General features: G+C 35.5%; 1 protein-coding gene across 2 annotated transcripts; it reads right to left on the bottom strand.

The window, feature by feature from the left end:
- Position 1: 1 nt before the first annotated feature.
- On the bottom strand, positions 2-17187 carry LOC148275679 (PAX3- and PAX7-binding protein 1). 2 transcript variants are annotated; one of them, XM_088235357.1, is made up of 5 exons: positions 16779-17187; positions 9631-9830; positions 7366-7593; positions 2964-3153; positions 2-1387 (listed from the first exon to the last, which is right to left on the bottom strand). In XM_088235357.1, exons 1-5 carry the CDS (start codon positions 16975-16977, stop codon positions 1200-1202), a joined length of 1005 nt encoding a protein of 334 aa, XP_088091483.1. In that variant the 5' UTR covers positions 16978-17187; the 3' UTR covers positions 2-1199. The 2 variants fall into 2 exon arrangements, with proteins under 2 accessions (XP_088091483.1, XP_088091485.1); XM_088235359.1 differs by having other exon boundaries at positions 9657-9830; positions 16779-17164.
- Positions 17188-23032: the final 5845 nt, after the last annotated feature.

The following is a 23032-nucleotide window of genomic DNA, read 5'->3' as shown; positions in this document are numbered from 1 at the left end:
TATGGGGACAGATTCGTAAGGGCCCGTAGGGCAATTAGACGTCGCAGAGGGCTAAGTCCGGTGAATACAGTGGCTTTTATTAGTTACTTATATGTAAATATAAGTTATTACATATAGTTATCATAACGTGGCATGGTTGCTCGGATTACAAAGGGGTAATTATTCCTCTTTTGAAATACACCAAGATACTTAAACTGATTGAATCTCCCAATGATTGTCTTCTTTTTCAACATGATATTAATTGTTTTAATAAATCGTGTGACATCAATTGTCTTCAGCTTAACATTGACAAATGTAAAGTAATATCTTTTTAGCGACGAAAAAAACGTATACAATTCAACTACAAACTAAAAAATACTTCCCTTTCAATGGTTTCGTCAATAAAGGATCTTGGCATTACTTTAGATAGTCAACTCTTCCATCGTGAACACATCGATAAAACTGTAAACAAATCTCTCAAACTGATCAATAGAGTGACGGCGGACTTCAAAAATATTAACACCATCAAAACTCTTTACTGCTCACTAGCTCCACCCCATCTAGAATACGCTTCTCCCATTTGGTCTCCATTCTACAGGACTCATATTGACCACATCGAGTCTGTCCAACACTGTTTTCTAAGAAAAGTGGCATGGTCGCTCGGATTACAGGGGGGTAATTATTCCTATTTTGAAATAGAGCGATCTCTTAATCTGTCTTCATTGGAGAGACGTAAAACTGAGATGGACCTTATATGCATTTTCAAAATACTTAATGCTTTAAGTGATGTCCCATCTCTGTTGCGATCAATTTCTTTTCATGTTCCCAACCGTGTCACCAAAAGTCAAAATCTGCTATTTATTAAATCTTCTAAGAGCAACTTTGGTTTTTATGCCCCAATGTCCAGACTGTGTAGATTAATCAATTCATCACACGACTTGGAATTCCTTGGGATAGATCTTCCGGCTTTTCGTAGATCCTTCGCGACTAAACAGTGTGGGATGAAGTTGGATTGGCACGGTTTAGCTCGAAGCCTTAGTTTTTATGAATATATTGTATACTATTATTGTTTTACCCTTGTTTGTCTTTGCTAAATAGTTTTATGTTCTTTTTGTCCAGTTTCTTGCATTTATGTTTCTTCATGTAACTGTTGTAATTGGCTTACGCCGTATATATAATAAATAAATAACTAAATAACAATGGAGTTCCATCGAGAATTGTCAATAAATGATTTTAATCAAATTATTACGGGTAGTCAAATATAATGATAGGCTGCGCATAATCTCTCCTATACACGATTCGCCCCCAGACAAGGGTGACATTGCGAAGATAAATACCTGGCTGTGAGTTACTGCCTTACGGATCTGCTGTGTTTCCCACTCCTCCCCTCCGCTGTCCGCATCGGACCCTTAAAAAATCAAATTTAAAATTAATAACCGAGGTTTCATGGTGTATTAATTAATAACCGAGGTTTCATAGTGTACTAATTAATAACCGAGGTTTCATAGTGTTTTCATTAATAACCGAGGTTTTATAGTGTATTAATTAAACCGAAGTTTCGTAGTGTATTAATTAATAACCACCGAGGTTTCATAATGTATGAATGTAAATTAACAAATTGAAACAAAGAGTGGATAACATTTTAGAGAAGATAGAATTTAGATTCGTTGGCTGGTTTCAGAGGCCACTTTACACACTGTGTAACATTCACCAGTTTTGCCTATGTTTGAACATCCATATTTCTACAACTCTTCCATTTGTTGATTTTAGTGAAGTTAAAGAACTGAAACCTTTATTACTGTGAAGAAATTCATCCGATCTAATTACAGTAAAACCTAGTTTTTAGATCTAATTACAGTAAAACCTCGTTTTTAGATCTAATTACAGTAAAACCTCGTTTTTAGATCTAATTACAGTAAAACCTCGTTTTTAGATCTAATTACAGTAAAACCTCGTTTTTAGATCTAATTACAGTAAAATCTAGTTTTTAGATCTAATTACAGTAAAACCTCGTTTTTAGATCTAATTACAATAAAACCTCGTTTTTAGATCTCAAATTTAAAGACTTTTGTTAATGATATAATAATTTATTGGGTCATTGTGTGTTCCGAGTCCCTATGGTTTTATTTATTTATTTTCATTAAATTTACAACAAACCATCACGCCGTTTCCCCGTAGGGGTAGGCAGAGAGGATAGAACGCCATAACACTCTATCTTGGCATACAGACCTCGCTTCCTCTACATTCATACATCTTCTTATGCACGCACGCCGATTATTCCTACTCTCGACATGTCCATCTTCAAGTGTTTGATGGACTCGATCGTGCCACGTCTTTCTCGGTCTTCCTCGTTTTCTGCATCCATCAACATTTGCACCGTAGATCCTTTCAGTCGTTCTTTCGCTGTCCATTCGCTCCACATGTCCGAACCGACGCAGCACCCCTTTCTTGATTCTGTCGATAATGCGTGTCTCAGCCTTGCACACTTCGCGGATCTCGACATTTGTGCACCTATCGTACATCGTTTTACCACACATCCGCCTGAGGGATCGCATTTCGACAGCGTTCAACCTACTTTCATCATTATTTTTCCAATTCCATACTTCGCTCCCATACATTAGAGTTGGAACTAGAACTCCGTTGTGAACTGCTAGTTTAGCCTCCTGCGATAAACATTATAGTATAAACGTATAACAGAATTTATTTTATAAAGAGTGTCTACTGTATGAACCTCAAATATTTTATATGGATTTTCCGTATTGAATGTTGAGGGTGTCTTTAGAATTACTTTAATAATTAATCTTTGTACTATTTTTAGAGGGTTTAATATATTGGCGTATGCACCACCCCATCCTACAATACCATATTGTAACAAAGATTGTACAATTGAGTAATAAGCTATTTTTAAATTGTTGAATTTTAAAATATTCCTTTTGATTAATAATGACGATTAAGCCGAGGGATACCGATAATCAAAATGTTACCATTGTCGTTGACCGCCATGTTGATGACCTCTCTCCTGGACTGCGGCGGGCCGACTCCGCGGACCGCGATCCGGTCGGGGTCCTCGTCGGACCCGTCCCCGGCCCCGTCCTCCCGGACCAGCCTGCCCGGCTCCGGGACGCCGCTTCCCGACTCTGCGCCCAGCGGGATATAGTCGATCACCGAACGCGCCTGGAAAGGATCGGACAATGAGCTAGCGGGAATATCGGCATATCAATATGGGATTGCCCCGAACTGTTATCTCTCATCACCTTCAGGGTGCCTGGAAGAATGACTGGACAGGTGCCACCGTTTTGTAACAACAATTCACGGCCAGTGTATACTTGTAATGCAGTATTAAACAGACTTCATGAACTCGGCAATAGTTATTCCCACGTATCTGATATATTTAGTGTAGGGTATTGTTCCTATAGAACAAATCTTTTGAACTTTTTTAAAGATGGTGAATGGTAATTATATTTATTTATTCATGCATTTCATAATATATACAGTTTTTTGTTCACTTTGCCCAGCTGTATGAAACAGTACTTATGATTTTCTTGTTGTTTGACTGTAGAATGTTTTATTATTTAAGCTTTCTACTGAATATGCTGTATAATTTTTAGGTTATTTTTTTAAATATAAATCTTGTATTGATTTTTTTTATTTTTTATAACTCTTGTTTTTAAAATTCATGTTTTTGAAAAAAAAGGAAAAAAATATTAAGCCAAATATTTTAATATTATAAATGTTTGTAAAAGGCAGATTTGCCGTTTATGTTAATAAAATAAAATAAATATCGGGTACAAACTTGCCTTACCATTTTTTCATCATATTATCAATTTAAAAATTTGTGTTTCTGAAATAATTCCACGTGTGACATCATAGGTTCTCTTACGCTTATTCTGCCCGTCGGTCCATTGACGTAAAGCAAACCGGAAATCTTCCATAACTCTTTTATCATTGGTTGATTCATACGAACCAGTGACGTCGTTCGAAGCGGTTCATTCATTCTTTCGGACAAAGGGATTTAAAATCTATAAACTATTCCACTATCTATTGAAACAATTAGTAACGAGAAAATGTTCAAAAAGGCTATAAAAAATGGAAAGTGGAGCTGGGTAGAAGTAAAATAAATCGCCTCATTTGCCCATACCAATGTTGAATCAACTGCTCCACAAGTGTTAGGTTTTTATTATATTCATTGTGCGTTTTGTAATATAAATAATATAGATGTACATGAATTAATTATAAACATAAATACGTAGTATTTCAAACTGTCTGAACATTTTGTTAATCATCTCTGTTTATTAATTTGGTAATGTATCCAAAATAAAACAAGTTTATTGGATTGTAATTCTACTTTATTTTTTACAAAATATACAAAGGGTATATTGTGACGCGTTTCGTCTTGTTAGGACTAACTTAAATATTTACAAAGTTTCCTTATATACTAAAAATAATTGCTATTTTATGTTTGTGGATTTCTATACAAACCAAAATAAGTAGAGTAATTAAAATTCAATTAGGGTATACTGAGAAACAAAAATTCTACCCATCTCTGTAGTGATATAAATAAAAAAATATACCTACTCCCCCTTGGGATAAAACCCAGAATTGTGTGTGTATAAATATGAAAATATATATACACATACCAAAAATAATATTGTGTAAACAAGAACTGGTCAAAATATTAAGTAAAAATAAAATTGCAGAGTCATCTGCAGGCGATTACTAGTAATTAATTTAACTCGGATAGAGTCTTAGCTACATAAATAAAGTAATTTGCTTTAATACTTAACCTCAATATCAAATACATAGATGGCGCTCCAAACGCGCTAGCGAAAGCTTTCCTTGTTTCATGACATATATACAAAAACCAAAAATGTCACCGATATGGATATTCGCTAATAAGCGGAATGGGGAATGTTGTAGTATCTACATAAAAGTGGCCACTTGAACCCAACCTATGACAGGTCATAAGCCCTGTAAACGCTCGAATATCCATAATCTTGAAACAAAAATTCTACCCATCTCTGTAGTGATATAAATAAAAACATCAAATGAATTATTTTTTCATTCGATCAATTTACATTGATCAATTTGTCCCATCTCTAACGCTTTTGCAAAATGATGTAACCTTGCAAGAACGTCGTTAACAATTAGGTTTATTTTTGTTTTAAAGCTGATTTTATATATTTATGTTGATTTATATGTCAAGCTTTGTATTAAAAAAATTAATTAACATACCAAATGCGAATGATTTTTCGTGTGTCAATAATCACTCCTTAGACATTACTACAAAGTTATGTCGTCACTTCTGCTGACAACTGTCATTCTAATCTTATGTTTGTGGATTTCTATACAAGCCAAAATAAGTAGAGTAATTAAAATTCAATTAGGGTATACTGAGAAACAAAAATTCTACCCATCTCTGTAGTGATATAAATAAAAAAATATACCTACTCCCCCTTGGGATAAAACCCAGAATTGTGTGTGTATAAATATGTAAATATATATACACATACCAAAAATAATATTGTGTAAACAAGATCTGGTCAAAATATTAAGTAAAAATAAAATTGCAGAGTCATCTGCAGGCGATTACTAGTAATTAATTTAACTCGGATAGAGTCTTAGCTACACAAATAAAGTAATTTGCTTTAATACTTAACCTCAATATCAAATACATAGATGGCGCTCCAAACGCGCTAGCGAAAGCTTTCCTTGTTTCATGACATATATACAAAAACCAAAAATGTCACCGATATGGATATTCGCTAATAAGCGGAATGGGGAATGTTGTAGTATCTACATAAAAGTGGCCACTTGAACCCAACCTATGACAGGTCATAAGCCCTGTAAACGCTCGAATATCCATAATCTTGAAACAAAAATTCTACCCATCTCTGTAGTGATATAAATAAAAAAATATACTGAGTATATTAGAGGAATATTTTGGTTATGTTGGGGAAAAACCTTCCATTATTTAGAAACATTTGTAAAGGGTATGACTTTAAAATTAATGTAATAATTATAAAAATATTGATTTCATTTATACAGGTATATTTTGAAAATTATTGTTGAAATTCTACATTGGTGTTTTACATTCATGTTTAATGTCAACTGAGGTAAAATACATTCAGATTTTATAATATTATTTTATTTTAATTTAATTTATTGGGAACATTGAATTTTAATTACTCTACTTATTACACAACATTATTTTTTGGTATGTGTATTTTTGTACATACACAAATCTGGGTTTCTCCCGAGGGGGAGTAGGTATATATTTTTTTATCAATATTCCTACAGAGATGAGGTAGAATTTTTTCAAATTCAGGATTATCGATATTCGAGCGTTTACAGGGCTTATGACCTGTCATTGGCTGGGTTGAGTGGCCACTTTACGTTTTACAACATTCCCCATTCCGCTTATTCTCGGAAGAGTCTTAAATACATAAAATAAAGTAATATGCTAATTAAAAATACTTAACTTCAATATCAATACATAGATGGCGCTCCAACACGCTAGTGAATGGTTTCTCATTTAATAAGATATATACAAGAATCAAAATGTTACCTGTGTCGATATTCGCTAATAAGCGGAATGGGGAATGTTGTAAAACGTAAAGTGGCCACTCAACCCAGCCAATGACAGGTCATAAGCCCTGTAAACGCTCTAATATCGATAATCCTGAATTTGAAAAAATTCTACCTCATCTCTGTAGGAATATTGATAAAAAAATACTCTACTTATTTTGGCTTGTATAGAAATCCACAAACATAAAATAGCAATTATTTTTAGTATATGCTTTGTAAATATTTAAGTTAGTCCTAACAAGACGAAACGCGTCACAATATACCCTTTGTATATTTTGTAAAAAATAAAGTAGAATTACAATCCAATAAACTTGTTTTATTTTGGATACATTACCAAATTGAATATGGAATTCTACCAATTATCCGCATGCACAATAAATCTGTGCGAAGGTTTTCACGGTCACTGTTATCAATATTATGTATCTTTTTTGGGTGATACCGTGTATGTTGGATTTGATCCGACGTTTCGGCTACCATTGCAGGAGCCATCTTCAGGGAAAACTGAAGATGGCTCCTGCAATGGTAGCCGAAACGTCGGATCAAATCCAACATACACGGTATCACCCAAAAAAGATACATAATATTCACAATAAATCTGTTTATTAAGTTGGTCTTCTGTGTTTATTCTCAAATGTAAAAATATTTCAGTAAAGAGTATATTGTCAAGTGTCCTAGGCACGGGTAACCCCACAGAGGTCACATTATTTTCATTATAAATAATAGTTTGTAAGAGAAAAAATGTGAATAAATAGATTAATAAAAAAATAATTAAAAACAATTTTACGGAAGGAATCGACGAACCTGCTGGCGCTTCTTCCTCGCGGCGTGGATGACCGCCGCGTCGGGGATGGCCCCGCTGTCCAGCAGCGCGCGCACCGCCCGGCCCGAGCGGCCGACGTGCGCGTGCCGGAAGCGCCCCGGCGGCTCGGCGGCGCCCGGCTCGTCGTCCGAGCCGCTCACGTCGCCGCCGCGCGCGGCGCTCAGGGCCGCGCGCCCCGACAGCACGGCGCCCTCCAGCGGCCGCCGGGGCTGCAAGGGGAGAGGGAAATTACAATCGAGCGGGGCAAGGCAAACGATGAATACGGCTGAAAATTTTAGCATGCTTCAAGGTCATATATACCAACATATAAAAAAAATATTGACAATCGAACTCTCCAAACTGGCGAATCTGAATAACTTTTAAACGACTGAATATTGCTAAACATCCACGAGGGTTAAATCGATAGGCACTGAGGTCCCCCATTGCTCGGCCACCGATGATCCACCCTCCCAATTACACGGCTGTATAACACACTCGTATGTGTGTATAGGTGTGTACGAGGCTTACTACTTAAGTTTTGAGATATGGCAACACAAGTGTGAATATGTCAAATTTGACATAGTCATCGTAAAGTTTGCCAATTTCAATGGTAAGCGTACTCAGAATGTTTAGTCATACGAGTGATAATTGTGTCCCCTTCTCAAAAAATTTCCCTCTCTGTTGAAATAAATTTAATTATGAACAACTTCCTAGGGAGGAAATCCAGCCAGTCTGCAAGCATTTGGACATAATCTTATATATTTCATTTATATTTTATTTTTGTTCGGCAAATTTTTGTTTTTGAAAACTCACTAAAGTATTTATACTGATACTAAGGATTAAAATTTCATTATCCTAATCTAACTTCTATGTTATATACTCGTACACATATTCGTTATCTCCTTTTCACATTATACGGGGGCGTATAATACTATCTCACTTGCACCGTCTTAAGTGAAGCAGTTTTATTTAAAAGAGTAATAGCCCTTATAAAGGAGTGTTGAAAGACTAAATTGCATTTAGGGAAGCTGCAAGATTTGAGTGCAATAGTAAGTTAAATTTTTCTAAGGTAAATCTGAAATTTGGAGTTTCGAGACGTAATGTAATGTTTGAAACAGGTCGAAGAATTTGTATATCTGGGTAGTATGTTTACTAGAGATGGAAATATGGACAAGGATATTGAAAGGAGGGAGAGTTAATGGTGCCTTAAAGTCTGTCGTAGCAAATAAGTGTCTATCGCAAGAGGCTAAATTAGCAGTTCATAATGGAGTTCTGGTACCAACCCTAATGTATGGAAGCGAAGCATGGAGTTGGAAAAAAAGGGACGAAAGTAGACTGAATGCTGTTGAAATGCGATCCCTCAGGCGAATGTGCGGAAAAACAATGTATGATAGGTGCCCTAATGTCGAAATTAGAGCAGAATGCAAGGCTGAGTTAAGCATTATCGACAAAATTAAGAAAGGTCTTTAGCGATGGTTCGGTCATGTGGAGCGAATGAATGATGAAAGAACGGCTAAAAAGATTTATGATGCGAATGTGTCCGGTTGTAGAAGTCGAGGAAGGCCGAGAAAGACATGGCATGATCGAGTACAACAAATTCTTGAAAGTGGTCATGTGAAAAGTCGGAATAATCGACGTGCGTGCATGAGAAGATGTATAAATGTGAAGGAAGCAAAGGAAGTGTGCCAGGACAGAGTGGTGTGGCGTTCTATCCTCTCTGCCTACCCCTCCGGGGAAATGGCGTGATGGTTAGTTAGTTAGTTATGTAATTCATGTTTTATCTTTGAGCTACGCGAGCTTCTGTAATCTGGTAGCAATAATTTTGGCCGATAGAGGTGTAGCTTGCTCGCTGTTATTCCATTGATGTAAATTGATTTACCCAAGAAATGCAATGTATGATTATTATTATTTCACCAACAAGCTACAAAAAGTGGCTTGGTGGGATTTTAGTTTTAGTAAAAATATAACAAGTGAAGTTTTTTTTAAATTGTAAAAATGTATAATTATGATATTAAATAAAAAAATAAAAATTACTATATTTGTGATGTTTAATTGTAATTATGTAAAACGTTCATGAAACCGTAAATAAATAAATATAAATTATATTTTTTGTCCCCCTATATCCGCATGACAGCCACAACTTGAATTGCATCTATCAACATTGGGCGCTCGCTGCGATCCGACGGGGCGCTTGCGGTCGCCATACGCTCCATCTAGGGGGCGGACATGTGTTATGATGATAATTGATCTATTGCTCAAGTTTATACCTTATCGTAAGAATCATTATTCCTACTGTTATTGGGAGGGCCGTCCTCGCGCGCGCCCCGCGCGCGCGGCGCGTCGGCCGCCTCGGCGCCGCCGTTGAGCCCGGCGTCCGGCGCCCGCTCGTCCCTGCGCTCGCGGTCCAGCCGCTTGGCGAGCTTCTTGCTATGGGAGGATTTCTTCACTTGGAAGACCTCCTCTTCAACTAAACATAAAAAAAGCCACATACATTTTTTAAACATTTGTCGAGACACGCGTTCCAACTCCGTACGACAAAAGTCCTGTGTTGGCAGACGTAAAAAATCTCCAACAAAAACAGAAATTTAGTTGATATTTCTTGATAAAACTCCATAGTTAATGATTATCTGAAATAAACTTTAATACTCCCATTCGTCGCACTCGACATACTGTATTACTGAGCTACAACAAATGTAACACCAGAGCAGCTCAAAATTCGCTCTTAGGAAGAGCAGTTTGTAATTTTTCTAAAATTGAGAAGATGTACGACTTAGACATCTTTAACGACTCAGCTCTCTGCTACAAACGGAAACTGAGTCTTATAGACTTTAATGTTTAGTATCACTAATATTATTATTGTTATTATTGGAGCACATAAGGGAATTTGCTTATGTGTGCCCTACTTCAAAGTTTAAAGTTACACAAATTCTTCTTACATCTTGTTGTATTGTTAGATAGTTATTTCATATATTGTGTTGTGTACGTAATTGGTGCTGTGTTAGGTTTAGTTTTTGTTTGTAATATTGTCTAGATTTATATTAACATAGCACTGTGTGCACAACATTAAATTTAAACAAATAAACAAACAAATTATGATAAAATTATAAATAAACGTATCAATGAAACTTCTTGATGTAGTTATACTTTTTATTATTTTGACCAACGAGCGCTTTCGCCTAAGTAGGACATCTTGCCTCCTATGCCTGACAAATCTAATTTTGCTGCTACTACCATCACGCCATTTCCCCGTAGGGGTAGGCAGAGATAATGGACCGCCACACGCCTCTATCCTGGCATACAATCCTAGCCTCTTCCACATTCATACATCTTGTCATACATGCCCTTCGGTTCTGTCTGCTTTTGACACGACAAGACTTAAGATTTTGGTTTATCTGATCGTGCCGCGTCTTCCTCGGTCGTCCTCGTCTAATGTTGCCGTTCATTTTCGCCATATATACTTGTTTTACCATTCTCTCGTCGTCCGTTCGTTCTACGTGACCGAACCATCTCGGAGACCCTTTCTTAATCTTATCAATTATACTTGTCTCAGATTTACACTCTCGCCTGATTTCATCATTCGTAACCCTGTCATACATTGATTTCCCACACATTCGTCTAAGAGATGGCATTTCAACCGCGTTTACTCGGCTTTCACCCTTCCTCTGCCAGCTCCATGTTTCACTTCCATACATAAGTGTTGGGACTAAAACAACACACTTAAACTCGCTTAACCACACTTTTGACAGCAAAAACAATATCCAGTCTAAGGAGTGATTTATATTGACACACGAAAACTCTTATTTTTTTAATACAATGCTTGACATATAAATCAACATAAATATATATAAAATCAACCTCAGCAATGTTTGAGTATGTCCAAACGCTTGCAGACTGGCTGGATTACCTCCCTAGGGAGTTATTCATATTTAAATTTATTGCAACAGAGAGGTAAAACATCATTGAGAAGAGAATATGAAAGTCTAGGCATTTACAGGGCTTATGACCTGTCATTGGCTGGTTTAAGTGGCCACTTTACACACTGTGTAACATTCACCATTCTGCCCATGTTTGAACATCCACATTTCCTCAACTCAAATTTGAATACGAACAACTCCCTGGGGAGGAAATCCAGCCAGTCTGCAAGCATTTGGACATAATCAAACATTGTTTATTTCACAACATTATTTTTTGGTATGTGTATTTTTGTACATACACAGAATACACAGAATCATCCTCCAATCCAATCCAATCATACACAGAATCATCTGCAGGCGATTACTAGTACTTAATTTAACTCGGAAGAGTCTTAAATACATAAAATAAAGTAATATGCTAATTAAAAATACTTAACTTCAATATCAATACATAGATGGTGCTCCAACACGCTAGCGAAAGCTTTCTCATTTAATAAGATATATACTAGAATCAAAATGATACCATTGTCGATATTCGCTAATAAGCGGAATGGGGAATGTTGTACGTAAAGTGGCCACTCAACCCAGCCAATGACAGGTCGTAAGCCCTGTAAACGCTCGAATATCGATAATCCTGAATTTGAAAAAAATTCTACCTCATCTCTGTAGGAATATTGATAAAAAAAATACATTGTTTATTTAATTGAATCCAAGCCATGGTTTTGCAATGTTCGGGTAACCTGAAATTTCGTTGCCCGAATTCAGAGTTTGCGGCAGACCCCGAGACCCATCCTCGAGTTTGACTTCTGGTAGTGTGCGAGTGTTCCTTTTGGGATTCGATAAAATAATTTGCTTTCACAAACATCATTTTTACAATTATATATAATTGCCTTATATCTAAGATCTCAAATAACTTGACGCTGGGGTACCTAAAGGGCTTTTTAGAAACTTTACTGCTAGGATCTCACTTTGCCCAGCTGTGTGAAACAGTACTTATGATTTTCTTGTTGTTTTACTGTAGAATGTTTTATTATTTAAACTTTCTACTGAATATGCTGTATAATTTTTAGGTTATTTTTTTAAATATAAATCTTGTATAATTTTTGTCAAATATGTTTTTTATTATTTTTTTTATTTTTTTTTTATTTATTGGGGATATCAACAGTAATACATGTAATACAAATATAACAAATAACATATACAGAGAATAAAACCAATGACAGATATCCACAGAAATACATTAAATACACGTACAATACATACTAGTGTGTTTGTGTGAGTGTAAGTGAGTGAGAGGGTGGGTGTGTGGGTGTTATATTGGAAAGAGGGTGTCAGGTATCGAAAATATAAATATATATAAAATATTAAGAAATAGAGATAAAATTTAATAAAATAAAATAAAACTTTATTATTGAAACGTAAGTATAAGACAAAAAAGAATGTTTTAAGACGCGCATTTTAAATGTTATTTTTTTACAATCAAATGGATCAATAAGGGGAAAGTTCAAATTATATTCACTAGCAAAACGTATAAGAGGAGAGTTCTGGGCATAGTTTGTACGAACTGCTGGCACATGAAATAGAGAGCTCGACGTGTGACGGGTGCGGTAGCCGGGGACATTTAATGATAACTCTGACAAAAGAGCCGGACTATCAAGGCGTCCACTGAGTATGTCATGAAGCACACCCATGTCCAACAGTAGACGGCGATCTTCTAAAGTTAATCTTATAAATGTTTGTAAAAGGCAGATTTGCCGTTTATGTTAATAAAATAAAATAAATCACATTTCATGTGTGATTATCAAATGAATGTGTTTGTAACAAATGCATTTCTTAATTTTTTTTAAATGAATTCTTTTTTCATCTGTCATATTGTCGAAAAAACAAAATTGAAATTTCGTTAGTGTTGCCAGGGTTGTAAGAATTTTTACCCTACTTTGCTCATATAATAAGAGAAATAATGATAATTGAACCTCGGATTAAACAACGCCGTGCTGGAAATTTGGCCGACATTATCTTTAAAACATAAAATATTATTTAACATGATATAAAAATATCCGTTTTATGTAAAGTAAAATTTGTTTTGTATTTTAAGTTCAAAGTTCATTAATTCAATTACTCTTATTAAATGACCCTTTACTTATCTACTCTGTTGTGTCAATCAATGTTTCCGCGTGCACAATAAAATTTTAGAAAAGTTTACAAATTGTTTTTTACCTTACATTTGTGTTATGGTTATATTCTTCGCGATCTGGCAATATTACTCGCGGCGAAAGTGTGTCTAATTATTGGACACAGCCTGATGTATTCAAATATGATTCTACGCTCCTTCTGGACTATTCTTAATTCGATGGTTCTGTCCATTTAAAATATTTATCAATAATTATTCCCAAATATTTGATATGGTGTACTGATTCAAGTATTTCAGAGTATATTTTTAATTAAAAGGTTTTGTTAGGCTGTTCCACTGTGGTTTGCCTAATGTTATATATTTAAAATTTAACAACAAAGACTGGATTCAATGGAGCTGTTAAAATTAACATATAACAACAGAGATGAAGAACATTTTAGAGAAGGTGATGTAGAAGTCTAGGCATCTACAGGGCTTGAGACCCGTCATTAGCTGATTTAAGTGGCCACTTTACAAACTTTGTAACATTCACAATTCTGCCCATATCTATTTATATTTTTTCTCCTACAAACTATAATTAATAATAATGTGCACTTATTTGTTTATAAATTTGTATAAACCACATAATTTTTTTTTTAATTACACTTCGACCGGTTTCGAGGTTACTACCTCATCGTCAGGAATTCAACTAACTTATAATTACACGCGTTGCTATTTATATAATAAAATATTGTATGAAAGAGACAGAAAATCGAAAGAAAGAGAGAAGATAAAATAAATCATAACGGGAATAGTTTCAAAAGAGGACTCGAAGTTAAATTTAATTTAACTAACTAACTGACTAACCATCACGCCATTTCCCCGGAGGGGTAGGCAGAGAGGATAGAACGCCACACCACTCTGTCCTGGCACACTTCCTTTGCTTCCTTCACATTCATACATCTTCTCATGCACGCACGTTGATTATTCCGACTTTTCACATGACCACTTTCAAGAATTTGTTGTACTTGATCATGCCATGTCTTTCTCGGCCTTCCTCGACTTCTACAACCAGACACATTCGCATCATAAATCTTTTTAGCCGTTCTTTCATTATTCATTCGCTCCACATGACCGAACCATCGCAAAAGACCTTTCTTAATTTTGTCGATAATGCTTAACTCAGCCTTGCATTCTGCTCCAATTTCGACATTAGGGCACCTATCATACATTGTTTTTCCGCACATTCGCCTGAGGGATCGCATTTCAACAGCATTCAGTCTACTTTCGTCCCTTTTTTTCCAACTCCATGCTTCGCTTCCATATATTAGGGTTGGTACCAGAACTCCATTATGAACTGCTAATTTAGCCTCTTGCGATAGACACTTATTTGCTACGACAGACTTTAGGGCACCATTAACTCTGTTACCGGCACTAACCCTCCTTTCAATATCCTCGTCCATATTTCCATCTCTAGTATCCAGATATACAAATTCTTCGACCTGTTTCAAACTATCTCCATTGACTACAATCTTACATTCAGTCATAGTTACATTTCTTTCAAAGACCACGACGTTGGACTTTTGCACATTCATTAGCAAATCACTCTCCTCGCACACTTCGTAAACCTTTGTAACCGAGGATTGCAGTTCCTCTTCGCTGTCAGCTAGGAGGACTGCGTCATCGGCGTACAGAAGGCAGCTGACAGTTGGATTACTCATTTTCGCTCCCACACCCATACTTTTCAATTCTCTCATACATTTATCCATGTATATGTTGAATAACCACGGCGACATTACACATCCCTGTTTGACTCCTTTAGGGATGTCAAACCAGGAAGTTAATGACCCATTTACCCTTACACACGCTACACTATCTTTGTACAAAGAAAGAATAGCGCGGACAAGGTTGTCACTCACTCCATACTCCGATAGAACCATCCTTAATTTTTTCCTATCAACTCGATCAAATGCTTTTTGCAAATCAACAAAAGCGCAAAAAAGCTTCTGGTTTTTCGCCAAAAACTTTTCTGTCAAATTTAATTGATTATTTGAAGTTAGAGGAACTGCAATTCTTGGTAACAAAGGTCTACGATGTATGCGAGAGAAGCGATTTGCTGATGAATGTCGATACATCCAATGTGATGGTTTTTGAAAGAAATGAAAGTATGACTAAATGGAGTTATACTAAAACAAGTAGAGGAATTTGTGTATCTGGGAAGTATGTTCACTAGGGATGGAATGACTGAGAAAGATATTGAAAGGAGGGTGAGTGCCGGGAACAGAGTGAACGGTGCACTTAAATCGACCTTGGCAAATAAATGCTTGTCACAAGAGGCAAAATTGGCAGTTCACAACGGAGTCCTGGTCCCATCCCTGATGTATGGGAGCGAAGTATGGACTTGGAAAAACAGGGATGAAAGTAAGCTGAATGCTGTCGAAATGCGATCTCTCAGGCGAATGTGTGGTAAAACTATGTACGATAGATGCACAAATGTTGAGATCCGTACATTATGTAAGGTTGAGACAAGCATTATCGACAAAATCAAGAAAGGAGCTCTGCGCCGGTTTGGACATGTAGAACGAATGGACAGCGAGAGAACGGCTAAGAATATTTACAATGCGAATGTTGATGGATGCAGAAATAGAGGAAGACCGAGAAAGACATGGCATGACCAAATCCAACAAATACTTAAAGATGGACATGTCAAAAGTCGGAATAATCGGCGCGCGTGCATGAGAAGATGTATGAATGTAGAGGAAGCGAGATCTGTATGCAAAGATAGTGTTGTGGCGTTCTATCCTCTCTGCCTACCCTTACGGGGAAACGGCGTGATGGTTTGTTTGTTTGTTTGTTTATTTGAAGTTTTTGATTAATGGCTTCACTAATTTCTAATCATTCTAAATTATCTAAACGAAAACCATTTTTATTGACATGCAAAATTTCTACATACGTTTGTTGATTAAATTCATGATTTTCGGATACAAGATGATTTGCGAATTCTGAAAAATTATTATTACTCGGGCATCTTATATGTTCTTTGATTCTAACTTTAAATTTACGTGAAGTTTTTCCAATATAGAAATTTGGGCAATTTAAAACAAAAAAATTAAGTGGTTTATACAAATTTATAAACAAATAAGTGTAAAATGTCATACCACAAAGTGAAAAATGTTTTTGATAACAATAATAAATAATAATGTGACCTCACTGGGGTTACCCGTGCCGAGGACACTTAACAGTGTACTTTTTTTTTTAATTTTCAGTTTTTGGAATTACTTTGCCTGTGACGTCTCAAAGTATCTATGGTGAGTCGGCCTGACGTTTTCAAACCCAGTGCGCCATTCGGCGAAGATTTTTAAAATTTTGACAAACAAAAACAATCACTAACCTTCATCCCCAAAACTCAAAAGGGTCTGTTTAGGTTTAAACCTGTCTGAATTTTTTTCCTTTTTGGGTCGAATGATGGGCGCGGGAGGCGCCTGCGGCATCCCACAATCAACGTCTATCCTGTCTTCATCGTAGTCGTCTTCGGTAACCACCAGGGCACGCATCTGCATGCGTTTCTTCGGCTTGCGAAAAAGTGACATTTTGACCTAACTTCAGTGAAACCTATCCAAAAACACTTCGCCGAGATTGAATTGCACAAAGAGCCGGTCAGTGTAACTTTCAAATGTCTCGTGAAATAAATAGAGGACAAAACTTGCAACTGGCATTAGCGCGAATCCGCCAGAAGATTATTTGAGCAATGAGCGGTGACAGCAAACGGGCGGCATGACCGCCATTTTTTTTTTGTTTTTATATATCGTATATAATGTTACCAGTTACCACGACAGAATTGAACAAATTGGGCAAACATAAAAGTACTTAATTAAAGCTATTTTTAATTTAAAAGACAAATTTTTATGATTTACCCAAAGAAATCTTGGGTGATCTCGTGTAGGTAGGACTCGTTTCAACGTTTTGACTACTATTACTACTATGACCAATCGAAGCTAAAATGACAGTGCATAACGGAGTGTTAGTCCCAATACTTATGAATGGAAGTGAAACATGATACTGGCGGAGGAAGGATGTAAGCCGAGTGAACGCGGTTGAAATGTGTGTAAACACCATTATGATAGGGTTACAAATGATGAAATCAGGCGAGAGTGTAAATCTGAATCAAGTTTAATTGATAAAATTAAGAATAGGTCTATGAGATTGTTTGGTCAAGTAAAACGAATGGACGACGAAATAATGGTAAAACAAGTATACATGGCGAAAATGAACAGTGACGTAAGATGAAGATGACCGAGGAAGACGTGGCATGATCAGATAAACCGAAATATCAAGTCTGGTCATGTCAAAAGCAGACAGAACCGAAGGGCATGTATGACAAGGTGTATGAATGTTGAAAAAGCTAGGAATGTATGCCAAGATAGACGTGTGTGGTGGTCCATTCTCTCTGTTTACCCTTACGGAGAAATGACGTGATGGTAGTAGTGACGTCGGAGGTTCTCTTCCGCTTATTCTCGATCAGTTCTGCTCATTGGTCCATTGATGGAGGGAAAATTTTCCATAACTCTTTTATCATTAGTTGATTTATATGAACCCGCGACGTCGTTCAAAGTGGTTTTTTAATTTTTTTTATACATTTTCAGGAAACTCTCAGCCCACGTTTTTTTTGTCCATCCTCTCTGCCTACCCCTTCGGGGAAATGGCGTGATGGTAGTAGTAGTAGACTACTATTGCAGCAGTCATCTTCGGGTATAATATATTTGTTGTGAAAAAAAATTGAGAGAAATTAAAAATGAGTAGAATCGAGTAACTAATTCTATTTTCTGGTTCTATTTCACACAAATAATTGTTTTCGTCCTCCATCCGGACACGCACAGATAAATAAAAAATAAACAAACCGACAGTCACGCCGTTTCGCAAACAAAGGCGATGATCGTTGCTATCTCTATATTCATACACGTGGTGACAAAGTATATTATTTTTCTTAAATTAAAAAGTAAAAATTAAATATATATCTTTATATAATCACTTTGTAAAGCGCCCTTGAGGTATTATATTACGAAAATGGCGCTGTATAAGTTTGCCATAATAATAGTTATTATTATTTTCTAATGCACACCCCCCGATCATTCCAACTTTAGAAATATCCGTTTTCAAGTATTTTTTGACAATGCCAATCAAAGTTTTTATCTCTTTCTTTTAGAAAGACCAAAAAACCAAAGATAGAAATATTAAATAAAATGTGTATTTATACATAAAATAGTCCGTCGTATATAGTCTGCCTCGTAGTGTAATAGTCAGCGCGTTTGCTTAAGAGGTCTTAGATTTGATTTCTCAGGCTAACATGAAATATATATTTTTTAAAGTTTTTTCACTTTCGCATACTTTATAATCCATGTACTGCACCATCATCTAACCATCATGTAATTAAAATATAAAGATGCGCTGTGTACCAATGCAGTGCCCTATGTACCATTAGGTACGGAAAGGGAAACAAATTTAATTGTTTTTTTTAATTTTTTTATTAGGGATATCAACAGTATTACATGTAAAAAATATAATAAATAAAATATACAGAGAATATTTAAATTTATTTCAACAGAGAGGGAAAAAATTTTCGAGAACGGAATATGGAAGTCTTGGCATTTACAGGGCTTATGACCTGTCATAGGCTGGTTTAAGTGGCCACTTTACACACTGTGTAACATTCACCATTCTGCCCATGTTTGAACTTCCACATTTCCTCAACTCTTCCATCTGTTGACTTTTGTGAAGTAAAAGAGCTGAAACCTTTATCACGTGGGTGAGATTCATCCGGCTGAACCAAATCATCTACTAGGCAACGCCTGGAAACAATTTTCCAATTTTATACTTCTTCTTTTACCAGGTAGTAATTCAACAATGTTTTACTATGTCCAAATGCTTGCAGACTGGCTGGATTTCCTCCAGATTGGATCCAGCCAGTCTGCAAGCATTTGGACATAATCAAACATTGTTACAGAGAATATAACCAAAAACAGATATCCACAGAAATACATGAAATACGCGTACAATACATATATTAGTGTGTTTGTGCGAATGTAAGTGTGTGAGTGAGAGAGTGGGTGAGTGAGTGTTATAATGGAATGATAGTGGACATGTGTGTAAATATTATTACACAAGTGTGTCATCAAAAATATGTCATTTCTATTAAATTACAAATTTAAAAACTTCAATTAAATTTATTTATCTATAGAATCAGGATGTAAAGAGCCCTTGAGGGGTATTATATTACGAAAATGGCGGTTTATAAGCTATCCATAATAATAGTAATGATACATACACAATAAATATATAAATATGTATTTTTATATTTTTATTTTTTTGCACCACAACAGGCCATTAGGCCTCCGCCTAAGTACAGTGGTGAATTACATCACAGAAACCCAGGCTTGAGAAAAATCACATTTTCATTATTTGTAATCTCACCGGGAATCGAACCCGGAACCTTCCATATGTGAGACAAGCGTCTTGACCGCTACACCACGGAGGCCGATGATGACGATAATATGTTTAGAAAACTTTTTTGATGAGCTTTCTATTTATCGGTTTATTGCTTAGATATTTTAGCGTTACATGCTTGCATAAAATTGCTCTTTACAGCCATAAAAGTCAAAATAATGTACGGCGGCCATTTTGTAAAAAAACATTTCGTGCTATTCTTCTTTTTATTTAAAATAGCTCTTCTGCAAATTATTTATAAAGCTTATATTAGCTTGAAGCTATCCGCATTCTCGGCGTGGTTTTAGAGATAACCCTTTTCTTACATTTTATTCAGTCAAATACCACGAAATCAAAAAGTATAATGTGGTTATATAGATCATAAATCTATATGAAATATTTTTTTAAACTTTTTTATGTACTTGTTTCATTTTCGAGTGTTTTAAGGAATGCTTATCTAGTATCTAGTATCGAATTAGTTTCATAGGATTTCAAACGTCGTATTTGACGTTTGCGAGTTGTGATTTTTCAATTTGCAGTAATTTCGTTTAGTAAAAATCTTTGTTCGGTGATGTTGCTTATTTATATTTTTAATAAGAAGGTGTTTGATTAGAGACTAAAAGTGTCGAAATGCCGCCGGCCGCGTCGAGCAAGGCCGTCGAGAAAAAGTCTTGGCAGAGTATGGAGCTGAAGAAAAAGTACAGCGTTTGTGTTACTTGTCTAAAAAAGGGAAAATTCAAAGACTTGAATGAAACTCATCACCATTATGGAAAACAGGAAGTCTATTCTGAAATGCTGTCGTACTGTTTTTCGCTACAAGTGAGTACAAATACGCTAATTAATTCATTGAAATAATCCATTCAGTTTTTCCATCTGTTGATTTTTGTGTAGAAAAAGAGCTCGTCCACCTCGCTATTGACTGGTTAGTGCGCTGGTCTACCATGCTGAGGTCTCGTGTTCGATTCATTTTGAGTCGTCACTTTCTGATACAATAATGATAATCCTTTTTTTAATTTTTTATATATTTTTTTTTATTTACAATTTTAAAAAACCCGTTAGGGTTACATTAGAAATTTGATATTGTCTAGTCATTTTATGCCTCGTCTAGTCTAGTTAGTTCAGTCATCAAGTGCTTTTTCAGATTGATTTTAAATTTGTCTCCATTAAAAGTTTTCAAGTAGTAAGGTAAGTTGTTGTAGTGTTTAAGTCCATTATGTAGTATTTTTGACTGTCCTGTGTTTGTCTTTGCTTTTTCAATATGATAGTGTTGTTGTTGTCCGGTGTTATATTTGTGTATGTCAGCATTTTTGGCTAATATTATGTCGTCGTCTTGTATGTTTCCCAGTGTTATTTTGCGCACAATTTTTAAGGTCTCAATTTTAGTCAAGTAGTTTATGTCAAACTGGTGTGTTTTTTTGTACAGTTCAGTCGTAGAGGTCAGGTAGGGTAGGTTGTATGTTAGTTTAAGAATTTTATTTTGTTGTCTTTGTATTCTTGTTATGTCTGTCTTGTTACCAGTTCCCCAGAAGGCAATCACATAACTCAATTTACTTTTGACATAGGCTTCGTACATTGTAATTTTTTCCTTTCTCGGTATAAAATCTTTAATTTTGTAGAAGAGGCTATGTAGCAGTGGCGAGCCGTGCCTTATTTTATAGGTAATCTATTAAAAATATTCATTAATTTGTACTACATATAAGTACTTAGATAACATGTAAGTAATGTAATTATAAATGACTATTTTTTTGTAAATCTGTGAAAATCAACTCAAACAACAATTATAATTAAGCACGCGATAAACGTAGCTTTATTCTACACTATTTTAATACAATACTTGCACAAAAGTTTATTAACAAATACCACAATGACATTCCGCAGATATTTCCATTATGATCTGTCATTGACAGTACTGTCAAGACTTGAGCACTGGCCGATTTCATTTTAAATAAATAATGCCTAAAACGGCCACTGCAAACGCCACCTGTCCTATGTGATACATAATATGTCAACGGTATCCCATCAAAGAAAAATAGTACTTCGGAAATAATGTTCGAAATACTAGTTTCCAAATAGAGAATCTTCTAATAACATTTGTAATCTGCAAGTTTGTTTTAGTACTAAAAAACCCGACTTGGGTTAAAGACGAAAAATACAGTGTACTTTTTTGTATGGAAGAATAAGCTGAGGCAATCGGCTAGTTTCATCGTTCAGTAAGAATTGGCCGGGCGCACTTCATAGATTTTTTTTTGTAGAAATATATAAACGGTGATTTATAATAAATAACTATAACTTTATTTATTTTCCCATAAACATGGTTACTATAAATTATTATTATTAAAAGTCAAATATAACGGTAAGCTGTGCATAATCGCTTACTTTGACGATTCGCCCCTGCTATGTAGTGATGCCATTACTTGAGTGAGTCCGTCTATGTGTTTTGTCTGTCCATTGTGAGTCCTAGGTAAGTCACATGTTCTAGTTCTTGAAGAGTTTCGTTGTTTATCTTTATGTTCATGTTATGGTTCTTCTTTTGTGTTTGGAAATGTATTATATTGCATTTCTTGGCATTTAGTGTTAAGAAGTTTTTGTTTGTCCATTCTAATAGTTTTTGCACGTCATTGTTGATGGTTTTAGTCGTTTCAATGTCATTTTTGTTTTCATATAAAATTCCTAAGTCGTCCGCATAGATTGTTTTTTTTCCCATTATATCACTGTGTATTATGTCGTTAATGTATATTATATAAAACAATACAATACAATACTACTACTACCATCACGAGAATGGACCGCCACACACGTCTATCCTGGCATACTTCTTCCACATTCATACATCTTGTCGCACATGCCCTTCGGTTCTGTCTGCTTTTGACACGACCAGACTTGAGATTTTGGTTTATCTGATCATGCCGCGTCTTCCTCGGTCGTCCTCGTCTCACGTTGCCGTTCATTTTCGCCATATTTATTTATTTATTCATATTTTTCGCTTACAAACTATAATTAATAATAAAAATAATGTGACCTCACTGGGGTTTCCCGTGCCGAGGACACTTAACAATTCAGTTTTTTAAAATTACATTTGAGAATAAACAAAGAAGACTAACTTAAAAAACAAACATAATTAACAAATATTCAAGCTGTTTTAAAAACAAGGTATTTATGTACATC

This window comes from Micrasema longulum, unplaced genomic scaffold (genome assembly GCF_059751315.1).
Source record: "Micrasema longulum isolate JH-2025_06_02 unplaced genomic scaffold, ASM5975131v1 h1tg001363l, whole genome shotgun sequence".
Taxonomy (NCBI): Eukaryota; Metazoa; Arthropoda; class Insecta; order Trichoptera; family Brachycentridae; genus Micrasema; species Micrasema longulum.
The sequence above is the reverse complement of the archived record's forward strand: the minus strand, read 5'-3'. Positions and strand labels throughout refer to the sequence as shown.